Below are 13,772 nucleotides of genomic sequence, written 5' to 3'. Positions count from 1 at the left end.
GAGCCAGACCTGCTTTTTGAATGTTTGAGTGTCTGCTATGGAAGAATAGGACAGCAGTGACCTGCTGCAGGGACAAGGGCTCTGGCTATAGCAGACCTGGGAGGCATGGCATATGGCATAAGTCCTCTTGGAGAAAGTTGCCATTAGCCCCACTGTAGAGCCACCATGCAGACGACCCACAAAGTGGACTTTTACAGATAAATTTCCCAAAATTATTTTAGCTATGACTGTTCTTTGTGAGAGTAAAAAAAAGCATCTTTCCTTTGCTATTTGAAATGGGAAAATCAAATGTGTAACTTAATTTGTATTAGATGTTTAATCTTTATAAGCCTCAGCTTCATCTATTAAATGGTGATATGTGTGGATTTGTGAGGATTAGATGAATTATCAAATATGAACTGTCTAGCACAGTGCCTAGCAGATAGTAACTTTTAAATAAATGTTGATGTTGCTTCTATTGCCTCTAAAGCAATAAATAAACTATTAGCATAAAGTAGAAAATCTGTGAGACACTGATACAATAAAAATCTAAGAGCATGAGAATATTACTGGTATTTGAATTTCCATGGAGTAGTCACCTACTGTTATGACTTCTGAGAAATCCCTCTCTCATTAATCTACTAAATATATGACTATTCAGCTGTAAGCTTATCTGTGACTACACTTTCTTCTATCCTGCAAAACCCATTATGTCCTTTGACTTATAAACCAACTGAATTTGTAGTTGGAATTTCAATGTTATTACTATTATCTGATTTTCTAATTACCTTTTTCTTTTCCCTTTCATATTTTCTGTCTCAGAGGTATCTTGAGAGGTAATTGATATTCTAATTTGTCTTACATGTCTTAGCAAGTAATTAAATCTAATAATTGGTAAGTTGTCACCCAGAACTTGGAAAAACGTAATTTTAAGAAGTAAGTAGTTCATAAAAGCCTAAGAAAGGAAGTTTAAATCTGTGAAGAAAAGATTAATACTGATTAAAACAAACATAGCAAAACTACAAGTAATAATATTGACGCCCCATTGTTTATAATTTTAGGATTAAAAGCTGCAGAGGTGTCATCACTTCCACCATCAATTGTCTTGGATGCCAAAGACATCACAACTCAAATTACCAGACAGATTTTGGTAAGGAAATATTAGCAATAAGAATTATTTTTCAAATTAAGAAAATACTTGTAGTGTACATGCTTATTATGGTCTTGGATCTAAATATATAATAAGTAATAATTAAAACATTTAAAACAAAACCTATTTCCTAAATAAAGGAAATCCTTTTTACTTCTCAAAACTAAATGATTTGATGTATTATAACTGTCCCTAGAAAATCTACTAATAAGATAGGAAACAAAAGTTAAACAGTTCAGTTAATCTAGTACTTATTGCTACACTGACTTTATGATAAGAAAAGAAATCTCTTTAAATAAGCATTAAAAATAAAAATCAAAGTACTTCTCTAGTGGTCCAATGGTTAAGGCTCCACGCTCCCAGTGTAGGGGCCTGGGCTTGATACCTAGTCAGGGAACTAGATCCCAACATGCCACACTGAAGATTCCACATGCTGCAATTAAGATTTGGCACAGCCAAAAAAAAAAAAAAAAAGAAACACTATGCACAACATTTCATATCTTTTAAAATAGTTTTCAAAGCTCTTGTATCCATTATCATATATAAGCCTCATAACTCTTCATGAAGTAGTTAGGTTTAATTAAAGATAAATAATAAAGTTATCATTTTTACTTACATTTTTACAGCTGAGATTCACAGAGATTAAGTGATCTGCTAGGAAGAAGTAGATCCAACACTGAATTTATATCTGGTAACTGAAAATTTGGAAATCTTTTTTTTTTTTTTTTTTGCATCAGGTTGCTTTATATTATTTCAAGAATCCATCCTGTTCAGTAAACTAAAGGAGGTGCAGTATAAATTTTCTTCAGTATTAACCTTTCTTTTATCTTTTACTCTTTCTTAACCTGCCTTCAGTTTTTTTGTTTGTTTGTTTGTTTGTTTTTTTACATCCTTCAGTCTTTTGACCTCAACTGCTTCTATGACTTTACTTGCCTAGTTATTCCATTGGAATTTTTCACCAGTGATTTTGGCAGTGGTCCAGTTCTGAAGAGCCTCTTATTACCTAGTTATTCAGAATTCCTCTTGCCAAATCCAATTATGGACAACCTCTCCAGTAGTCTTCCAGTTTTTAGATTTCCTGATGCTGCTCAACATATATTCAAGACAGGCTAATTTTATCCACTGAAAATTAATATAACCTCTCTTTAGCTGAATATTTTACTGAGTAATTCTCATTCTTCTACTTCTTTGGTGATTACTTCTTTCCCTTCTTCACTGGTGCTTTCTATTATTCCATCTACCAAATAGAAGTATTCCTAAGATTTTACCATTTCTTTGTTTAGAATTCTGTACTCTTGGTGATTCTCATCCTTTCCTCAGCCTCCATTTTCATTTCTTTTTGACTCAATCTGTATATTTTTCTCCATATTTCTTCTTAAAACCTTAACTTACATTTTCTCTTCAATAGGTCCAAAATTAAATTTCTCATCTTTTGAAAAACCTTTTCTTCTCTTCACTTTCATATCTCCCATGGATGCTTGAGTCTATGAATTCTTCTTCTTAATTATATCTCAGTAGGTTCCCTTCCTTTTCTACATTTCTGCCACATTGAGTTACTTCTCGTTTCATCATTTTGACCTGATTGTGTACCACATTTTCTAACGTGTTTGCTTTCTCTGTTTCCTCCATCTGGAATATCTTTCCTTCGAGGTTCTTCTGTCCATCAAGATTCATATTAAATGGGGCTTCTCTGGTGGCCCAGACAGTAAAAAACTGCCTGTAATGTAGGAGACCTGGGTTTGGTCTCTGGGTTGGAAAGATCACCTAGAGAAAGGAATGGCTACCCATACTCCATCCTATTGAAGCCTTTCTTGACCCAAGCTGGAAGTGAACTTTCTTTCCTCTGAACAATTTTGTATCTCCCTTATGGAACTTTTCATGATTAATCAATTGCTTGTAAACGTGTATGTTTCACTGTAAGACTGAGCTTTTTGAGTTCCATTGTCATGTCAGGATGACATTTTGTATCCCCTGTAGTCGTAAATACAATTTATGGGATCTGGAATATAGATAATAATAGCTATAATTGTTGTTTAAATGATAAATGGATAGTTGATCAGTCAGTATATCAGATAGATGGATGGATCAATGTTCTATCTCATGGAGTTGTATGCAGTTTTTCTATAGTGACAGTAAGAGAGAGAAGGAGTTCCTGGCTACCTAAAATTCATGGCTATTTAGAAGGAGTTGAAAGGATTGTATTTCCCTTAGAGGACGGAAACCAAGTCTTTACATAAAAAGTTAAGATTGAAAAAATGCTGATTCCTCTATCTAGCTCAGTCAAAAAAGGGAATGAAGAATTTTCTAGTTGTACTCCCAACCCTGAAGGGAGGTATTCAAGGACTGAATATCCAAAGGTCCTCCAAAGTATTAGAAGAATCCCATTTTAAGCATTATTTCTTGGGTATCCTTAAGTATAATTTGTTAAGAATTAAGGCATAATTTTAACTAGCTATTTGTGTTGCTTATTTTAAAAATGTAATTTATCCCTGAAGCAGTATTTTCTTTTAGACTCTAGCAATTTCTATATATGAACCCTATTGAGGGACAGTTTACTGATGACCCATTCTGTCCACCAGTTTATCTGCTGGGGAATTAAAGTAGGAGATAGCAGAGTAGTACTCTGAGTGACATTTAAAATTATGAACACTGCATAGTAATTAGCAGAATGTTATTTTCCCATAACTTTTCAATGATAAAGTGTTTGTAGGACATAATTCTAGTGGATTTTCTATTATATTTTGGTGTCGTATTGAGAAACTTGAACCATTTAGCAGATTTTTTTCATCGAAAAATGGTTTTCAAGGATTAGGATCTGTCATAAAGTCATAAATACTCATGAGAAATTTTATTCTCCAAAACAATATTTATTTTTTCTGGTATATTATTTGCTAGTTGGATGGGACTGACTTATCCAAAAATATTGGTTAGCCATTGAATTCTTATTTCTATGAAAGGAGATAGAATATTGCCAAAATAAGAATCATATTTTAATTTTTATCTATATTTTTTTCAATAACAGCAAAACCAAAGGAGTACTCCTGAGATGGAAAGACAGAGAGCTGTGTACCATCTAGCTACTAGACTTGTTCAAACTGCTCGAAACTCTCAATTGGATCCAGACAGTTTACGAACGTATTTAAGTAATCTCAAAAAGAAGTATGAAGTAGATTTTCTCAGGACTGAACAAGATTCAGAAAAGACTGAAGAATAGTAACAATTCACATCTTATACTAATGAAATAATGTCTTAATATGAGAAACCTAGAATTCATTTTTCCTGTGAGCAAAAGAAAATATTTGCTAAATTTTATATTTTAATTGAAAATTACATTGTATTAACATCAGCATTATCATCCATATATTCTGTATAAGAAAATGTTTGTTATATAACTTAAGAAAGAAATGAGAACTATTTAAAGAACTGATTTTTATGTTAGAAAAAATCTAATGTGACACTTTTCTCATTTATGAAACTTTATGTTATAAGTTATGGTTTCACATGTTATCATATATAGTTTAGCTAAAAGAAATCTTTCTTTGTGGGCCTGGAAACTTAGGTGAGGTTTTCTTTTATACTCTTATTTGGAACCAATATTTCTTTTACATTCTTATTATGATTCAATAATTTCTTAATTAATGCCATCAAATTCCAACACTGGATACATCTGAAGTTTGTTAGAATAGCATTGAGAGTTTCAGAGTATTCATTTTGGCATTCAGTATAATTCTAAAGGTTGAAATTCAGCAAATGGTATTTCGTAATGCAGAGAGTGTTTCTGGAAGGAGTAGTTACCTAATAGCCAGGTGTTCTGTTTTCTACTCACCAACCCCTTCCCTTTTCCAAATTTTCATTTTTGACCATCTTTTTTAAGTAACCAATGCAGCAGAGAGATAATATTGATATGTTTGCCTTAATTGTTGATTCACAAGGAAACATTATGTAGAATTATTTTTGCACAGGCATGTGGCTCACAACACCTTTTAGAGTTTACCCAAAGTTTATTCTATAAATGGACAGAAGAAAATGGAAAACTGTGTTATTCAATAACTGCAAAGAGCTTCTCAAACACCTTATTTCTACAGTTCCATCTCAGTAAAAGACTTAGTCACATAATCTCAACCCAAAGGCCTAACATGGGGAAATTATTAAATAATTTTAAAGTATTTTTGTTAATATATGCATATTTTATTTTACAAAATGTAATAATTTTGACCTTATTAAATTCTCGGTATTCTAAGTACATATTCGTAGCCAGGTATACTGAAAAGTTATAATATGAATGACACACATTCTTTTTTTTTTTTAATTACTGTAAATTAGTGTTAGTACTTACATTGCTGCTGCTGCTGCTAAGTCACTTCAGTCATGTCCGACTCTGTGCAACCCCATAGACTTACATTAGATATATGTTAAATGTCCTATTAGACTACTTATATTTCCTATTATCATGTTTTATAAATAGAGCTCCACAGTATTTGAATTTTATTATTAACCACATTTTAATTCACAGCCTTTGAGATGAATTGTATTTTGTGTGGTCATTTCTAAAAGCAGATAGATAATTTAGACTTATGGCAAGTTTCTAGGAGGCATTGAGGAGCTAAAGGGCATCATACACTGTTTAGGAGGGCAGGGAAGAAAAGAAGGAAGCAATAAAAGTCAGAAGGGGAGCAGGGCTGTGGAAGAAAAGCAGGCAGCAGAGACAAGTGCAAACTACTAAATATGCTAGATATCATTTCCTCAGATGTATTAGCTTCCCTTTACATTTAATGCCAAATTAAATTCCACCAGACTTTTAAGAAATTGTTCATCATTTAGAGCTTTTGATGCAAAAACTTTGGCCAGCTGATTAATCCCTTTTATTTTAGATTTGAAGTACTGAAATAAAAATGGATTTATATCTTCTTAAAATTAAATTGCTTTTTCTTCAATCATTTTGTGTGTAGCAGAAGCACATAAAAAAGCAAGTCAGATGAATATAGAATTATTAAGTCATGGTGCTATAGGACAGAGGTGAAAGGTAGGGAGATGATCCATTCTTTAATTTTCAGGTCTATTTGGTCTCCTCTTTAGTACCTCTTCACCTTTGTCTTTCTCTAAAATTATAGATCATTATCTCATAATCCAGTCTTTTAAGATAAATATTCATAATGTTGTAGCAAACACCTTGATAATCTACCTCAAAGCCATTTTTTTAGTCTGCTCCACCTTTCTCCTCACATAAATTAATCTTTCTCAAGTCTAGGGCTAAGGTACATGGGAGTAGAGCAAAAAGGCAGCTAACCCTCATGCCTGGGAAGTAATATGTATATTTTTAAATTTACATCCAGTAAAATTAAATTTTCATTTAAGTCTATAATTTAATGAATTTTGGCACATTTATGGATTTGTGGAACCACTACCACTACCACAGTCGAGATGCAGAACAGTTCAGTCACTACCAGATGATTCCCTCAGTACTGGCCCTTTGTGGCCAAATTCTTCCCTGACCTCTGTCTTCACTGGGAATAGTTCAGGATTTCTTCCCTATAATTTTGTTTTTACCAATTAGATAGCATGTGACCTTTAGAGATTGGCTTCTTTTACTGAGCATCATGTACTTGAGAATTTATCCATTGCTAGCTGGTATTCCATTGTTTGTATTGAATATGTACCATGGTTTATTCACTCACTGAAGGACATTTAGGCATTTTGTTTTTGACGATTACAAATAAAGCTGTTATGAACATCTGGATACAGATTTTTGTGTTGAGTGTTAAGTTTTCATTTATTAAAATTTACTTAATTTAGTGGACTGGCTCTGTCATATTGTAAGTATTATTTAACTTCAAGAGAAGCTGCTAAACTCCTTCTGAAAGGGTTTATACCATTTTGCGTTCCTGTCAACCAGGTATGAGAGGTTTAGTTGTCCTACATGTTCTTTAGCACTGGTCAGCTTTTTAAAAAATATTAGCCATTCTAATAGATGTGCAATGAGTAATGTATTTAAGATATTTTAAAGTTATTTTGATCATTCTTTCACAAGCAGTGATTTTTAAAACTCTTTTTTCCAAAATTATTTTTTAGCTGCTTTTTAGTTTCACTGCTGTTGGTAACATGTTAAATTGCCGGGAGCCGGCGAGAGACATTCCACTCGTGACAAAGGTCATGATGAAGGAGGCTCAGCATACGCAAAGGCGGGATCGAGCCTCGGGAGTCCCCCCGGATATTCTCGAGCATCTATCCCCCAAAAAACCAGAGTCTGCCTACTTTATTGCTTTGTGCTCTCACCTCTGACTTTACTGGGGGCTGTCCCCCACCACCATCTCACTCTCTCTGTCAAAGAGCTAACTTACAGCTCCAATTAATAAAGTTCCTGGGCAACTAGGAGTGTTTAAATCCAAACCCCTCAGATGGCTCTCTAACTCGCCTGACAAGTTTACCCGGACTCCTACAGCTATGCATACGATTGTTTATGGGAAGCTTAAGATATTCAAATAGCTTAGAGCCTCTCAGAGAGTTAGAAACTGTCAGAATAAAACTAGTAAAAGATTTCATTGATGAGCCAATGTGTGTTGCCAAGTTTCCACATCCCCTGAATTGTATCCTTGAATGTGTATTAATTAATATAGTTGATATGTAGAAAAAATAAGTAGTGGCCTTGGTGTTAGTAACTTTAGACCCTTAAGGTAATAAATTCTTTCCTTTGTTGTAAACCCATTACACATCTGCCCTATAGGAATGTAATTTTATCTAATACCTTCAGAAGATGGTGCCAAACCTTAAAATAATTACTCTTAGAGAAAATAAGTCTTTGTTGATAAGTCTTTGTCAAGAGTCATAAAATGTTAATAGGCCTTCTGGCCAGAAGATGATGTAAATCACCTAAACCATTTGTATACGATAAATTTACAGGAAAGAACCCTGGTTTTTGATAAGGATCAAAGACTGCTGACTTTGCATCCCCTATTATCCTCTATGTGTAACTTAGGGTATATAAGCCCCTGTTGAAAATAAAGCTACGGGCCTTGCTCACCAAAGCTTGGTCTCCCCATGTCATTTTTCTCCTTAACCTCCAGCTGAGTCTCCATTTGGAGCACAGATATCCTCTGCGACCATTTATTTGCCTGGGCTTCTAAGACCCACTCGAGAAGGTGTCTAAGGTGGGGCACCTTCTGCTATTCGAGAGGGCGCCTGCAGCCTCCGTGGTCAGAGATAACCTGGTGTCACGGGTTATATTGATTTTCCGCGTAAACCAAGCTACTCAGCTTCTTTTCTCCACTGAATTTTCCTACTGAGCTATCCCCATTCTATTACTCTTTATATCTTTGATAAATGAATAAATAAATAGGTCGCCGAAGCTGTCTCTCCTTCGAATACCCTGGATCAGCCGGTGCTGGACCTCGGCATTAAATGTTTCCCTTCAAGCGAAAGTTTCAGAGTAAGTCTTACTGTAAAAAGAAAAACACTACTGAAAAATCTAGTTCAATAATATTTACTATGGAACAGACAACATGCTGTGTGCTAGGTGCACAAAAGATGTCTGACCTTGAGGTAGACTTCAGGTGTAGTTAAGAGAAAAAAGCAAACTTAGAAGGGTTGGAATACCATGTGATAAGTACAATAGTGGAGGAAAATAAGAAGGGTAATAGCACCAAAAAATGTTTGCAATTCTTTGTGGCTCAAGGGAGTTTAAGGGTAGTAAAATATGTCAAGTGCTCAGGAACAGAGCATTTTAGTTAAGGATCACCATGTGTAAAAGCAAAAAGATGTGACACCAGAAGCAGTTTGGTTTATCTGGGGGATAGAGTGCATATGAGAGTGGCAAAAGGTTGAAGAAGGTGCTTTATATAGTTTCTCCTTTAGATGACAAAAGAGTTTGCTGGAGAGTAGAAGAGGATGGTGGTAGTAGAGGAATAACTTGATTAGATTTTCCTTTTGAAAGATCGTCTGGGTGATAGCATTAAATGGTTTGGAGATGTGTGGTTGAAAGCAAGCAGATGAGAGAGTTTAAGAAACTTTTAAGTAGTGCAGAAGAGAATTGATTAAGAGTAGAAACAGTGAGAATGGAGTGAGAACGGTGTATTGTGTGACAGTGAGAATGGAGAACAGGTGTGTGTGTGTGTGTGACAGAATGCAGTGAGAACGGATGTGTATGTGTGTGTGTGTTTGTGTAAAGGAGACAGAACAGTGAGAATGGAGTGAGAACAGGTTGTGTGTGTGTGTGTGTAAAGGAGGAGAATGGAGATGGTGGAGTAGAGAAAACATTGATTTGAAAGATATTGAGATTTTGTGCTGATTAACCAGATTAATGATTCATGACTTATCTGATTTTTTAGTGAGGAAAAGGTGTTACTGGTTGAAGTGTGTCTTTTTGAAAAAGAAGCATTAAATCCTAACCCCCTGCACCTCAGAATATGACCTTATTTGGAAATAGGATCATCTCAAATGTAGTTAGTTAAGATGAGATCATACTGGAGAAGGGTGGGCCCCTATATGACTGGCCCTTATAAGATTACTATGTGACGACAGAGACTCAGAGAACATCATGTGAAGACAGAGGATTGGAGTGATATATCTACAAGCCAAGAATACCAAAGATTGCTGGGAAACCAACAGAAATTAGGAATAGACAAGGAAGGATTCCCCTACAGGCTTCAGAGGGAGTGTGGTTCTACTAACACCTCAGTTTGGACTTCTGGCTCCAGAACTATGAGATAGTAAATTGCTGTTGTTTTAAGCTATCTAGTTTGTGTACTTTGTTATGGCAGCCCTAGCAAATTAATACAGAAAGGAAGAGTTAAATATGATTCTAGGTGGTGATTCCATCAACCATGTTGAGAAATATAGAAATAATAATTCCAGTAGAAAGAAATTTCAGAGAATTCTCTTGTGGTCCAATGGTTGGTACTCAACCCTCTGAGTGCTAGGCTCTCAGATTAGATCCCTGGTTAAAGAAATAAAATTCTGCAAGCTGCATGACCTAGCCAAAAAAGAAAAAAAATTTTAAAGGTGATTTTTTTTTTTACTTCATATTATAATGTATTTTCAACCAAAAAAATTAACTGTCTTATATGCTACTGGTAAAATTTTCAAATGTGAGTATATTGTGTGTGTTTGAACTTCCTGTATATTTATTTATGAGCTTAAAATATGTACAATCATAATTAAATGTAGTTTCAGTTCAGTCACTCAGTTGGCCATAACTTTCCTTCCAAGGAGTAAGTGTCTTTTAATTTCATGGCTGCAATCACCATCTGCAGTGATTTTGGAGCCCAAAAACATAAAGTCAGCCACTGTTTCCACTGCTTCCCCATTTACTTGCCATGAAGTGATGGGACCGGATGCCATGATCTTAGTTTTCTGAATGTTGAGCTTTAAGCCAACTTTTTCACTCTCCTCTTTCACTTTTATCAACATGCTCTTTAGTTCTTCTTCACTTTCTGCCATAAGGGTGGTATCATTTGCATATCTGAGGTTATTGATTTTTCCCCGGCAATCTTGATTCCAGCTTGTGCTTCATCCAGTCCAGCGTTTCTCATGATTTACTCTGCATATAAGTTAAATAAGCAGGGTGACAATATACAGACTTGATGTACTCCTTTTCCTATTTCAATTCAGTTCAGTTGCCTAGTCGTGTCCAACTCTTTGCGACCCCATGAATCGCAGCATGCCAGGCCTCCCTGTCCATCACCAGCCGTGAAGGGATACCCCACGTCCAATGTAAGAGAAACCCAAGTAAGATGGTAGATGTTGTGAGAGGACATCAGAAGGCAGACACACTGAAACCATAATCACAGAAAACTAGTCAATCTGATCACACGGAGACCACAGCCTTGTCTAACTCAATTAAACTAAGCCATGCTGTGTGGGGCCACCCAAGATGGGCGGGTCATGGTGGAGAGGTCTGACAGAATGTGGTCCACTGGAGAAGCGAATGGCAAAACCACTTCAGTATTCTTGCCTTGAGAACCTCATGAACAGTATGAAAAGGCAAAATGATAGGATACTGAAAGAGGAACTCCCCAGGTCGGTAGGTGCCCAATATGCTACTGGAGATCGGTGGAGAAATAACTCCAGAAAGAATGAAGGGATGGAGCCAAAGAAAAAACAATACCCAGCTGTGGATGTGACTCGTGATAGAAGCATGGTCTGATGCTGTAAAGAGCAATATTGCATAGGAACCTGGAATGTTAAGTCCATGAATCAAGGCAAATTGGAAGTGGTCAAACAGGAGATGAGAAGAGTGAAGGTCGACATTTAAAATGGACTGGAATGGGTGGGTGAATTTAACTCAGATGACCATTATATCTACTACTGTGGGCAGGAATCTCTTAGAAGAAATGGAGTAGCCATCATGGTCAACAAAAGAGTCCGAAATGCAGCACTTGGATGCAATCTCAAAAACGACAGAATGATCTCTGTTCATTTCCAAGGCAAACCATTCAATATCACAGTAATCCAAGCCTGTGCCCCAACCAGTAACGCTGAAGAAACTGAAGTTGAACGGTTCTATGAAGACCTACAAGACCTTTTAGAACTAACACCCAAAAAAGATGTCCTTTTCATTATAGGGGACTGGAATGCAAAAGTAGGAAGTCAAGAAACACCTGGGGTAACAGGCAAATTTGGCCTTGGAATACGGAATGAAGCAGGGCAAAGGCTAATAGAGTTTTCCTATTTGGAACTTGTCTGTTGTTCCATGTCCAGTTCTAACTGTTGCTTCCTGACCTGCATACAGGTTTCTCAAGAGGCAGGTCAGGGGGTCTGGTATTCCCATCTCTTTCAGAATTTTCCACAGTTTATTGTGATTCACACAGTCAAAGGCTTTGGCATAGTCAATAAAGCAAAAATAGGTGCTTTTTCTGGAACTCGTGCTTTTTCGATGATCCAGCTGATGTTGGCAATTTGATCTCTGGTTCTTCTGCCTTCTCTAAAACCAGCTTGAACATCTGGTAGTCCACGGGTTTAAGTATAATAAATAAGCATTTCTATAATTCAACCCTGTGATGCGCTTAAAGGAATAAAAGTAAAAGGAGAGGAAAAGCGAGTGATCTCATTATATTGTTACTTTGATATTTCTATTCTGTTCTTAAGAAACTTAAACAATTGTTTTATCTTACTATAAAACCCAAATAATACCCTTTTCTTATGAATTGTCAAAATTTTGATAGTTCCCAGATTGCAGATAGACAGCGAGAGTGGATATTGTCTGCCAGTAGCTACTGAAATGATCTAAATGCAGTGATTAGGTGGGGAACAGATTCTCATTGCCAAGGACTGTGAAGCATCTAAGATTTTCAACTTACATGCAAACTAGCAGTTTAGTTTCCCATAGTATCATGTTTCTGTCAGAAGACAAAAGATTGGATCAGACAAAGGACTTTATTACTAGTGGTGAAGCATGAAGCATGAGCTGCTTGTTTGTGTTGATTCCACAGACTCCCATTGTCAGATGTGTAATTGTCCAGGTAGATATGCACACAGTAGATTGGTGTTATAGCTGAAGAACCCCAAGCTTTCAAAACTCCAGTCCTTTAAAATGAGTTGTAAGCACACCTGCTTGACCATTTATTTCCCCAGAGGAAAACATTGCCTTTATTACATTAGACACCGAGCAAACCTGCCCTCTGCTCAGAGGGAGTCACTATCTCTATTTTCCAAGGCTGCTCACTATACAAGCATCCTTAAAAAGATAATCAAGAATAAGGCAATCAGTTCCTCCGCTCATAACATGAGAGACCCATGGAGAATTTTCTCCCAGTTCTCATCTTCCAACAGTTGACTTCTCTCTAGTTATATAAAGAAGGGTCTAATACTCTAGATATTAAGAAAGCACAGAGCTAAAAAACTGTCGTAGAATACATTGTTGTTTTTTTTTTAAGATAACAAGTTCCTTTCTTACCAAAGAGTATGCAGATTTAACTAATGTGATGTTGGGTCAAAATGGTTTATTTATTTGTATTAAAATGCATATAATCTGGGGGTGGATGAAATGGGTGAATGTGGTCAAAAGGTGCAAACTTTAAGTTATAAATATGTCCCGAGGATATAATGAGCAACGTGGTGGCTATAGTTAATATTGTATTGTATATTTCAAAGATATTGAGAGAGTAGGTTTTAAGTTCTCATCACAAGAAAAATTGTAATCTGTGATGATGGACGTTAACTGGACTTATTATGGTGATTATTTCACAGTATATAAATTTATTGGGTCATTATATTTATACCTGAACTCTTTAATGTTGTATGCAACTATATCTCACTAAAAAAACTACTGCTAGTCTAGTATTCAGAGGTATCATATACCAAAACACTCAAGTTCCCTGTTGTAATTTAAAGCTAATTATTTCCAGACATAATACATATCTGTCATCCTACTCCCAGCACTTTAGTTGACTAATTCTTTGCCTTGTATTGTTTGTGACCATGGCTGCTACAGAATTATAAATTCTCTCAAGGAAGGGATCACCTATTAATTTAATTAATTATTCCCTACTACCAGGCACTGTGTTTTATTTGCAAAGTAACTCAATAAACATTTGTTATTATGAATACAAAATATAAAATAATATTTACCTAACCTAGGACAAACTGATAGTAAAAGCTTCAGAGCTCAGAATAATAATATAACCAGATTTTCCACAAGTAATAAGAATGC

The 13,772-nt window shown here is 35.6% G+C and overlaps 1 protein-coding gene across 2 annotated transcripts in view; it reads left to right on the top strand.

Moving 5' to 3' along the window:
- Nucleotides 1-7,099, top strand: part of MSH4 (mutS homolog 4) — a 105,385-nt gene extending 98,286 nt beyond the window's left edge. For both annotated transcript variants that reach the window (XM_055585439.1, XM_055585438.1), the window contains 2 exons: nt 1,041-1,129; nt 4,152-7,099. In XM_055585439.1, coding sequence (XP_055441414.1) covers nt 1,041-1,129; nt 4,152-4,343 — 281 coding nt within the window. In that variant the 3' untranslated portion in view covers nt 4,344-7,099. The remainder of the gene's footprint in view (nt 1-1,040; nt 1,130-4,151) is intronic.
- The last annotated feature ends 6,673 nt before the right edge of the window (nt 7,100-13,772 follow it).

Source organism: Bubalus kerabau, chromosome 6 (assembly GCF_029407905.1).
Source record: "Bubalus kerabau isolate K-KA32 ecotype Philippines breed swamp buffalo chromosome 6, PCC_UOA_SB_1v2, whole genome shotgun sequence".
Lineage (NCBI taxonomy): Eukaryota > Metazoa > Chordata > Mammalia > Artiodactyla > Bovidae > Bubalus > Bubalus kerabau.
Note: the sequence above shows the minus strand (reverse complement) of the source record. Positions and strands in the feature narration are given on the sequence as shown.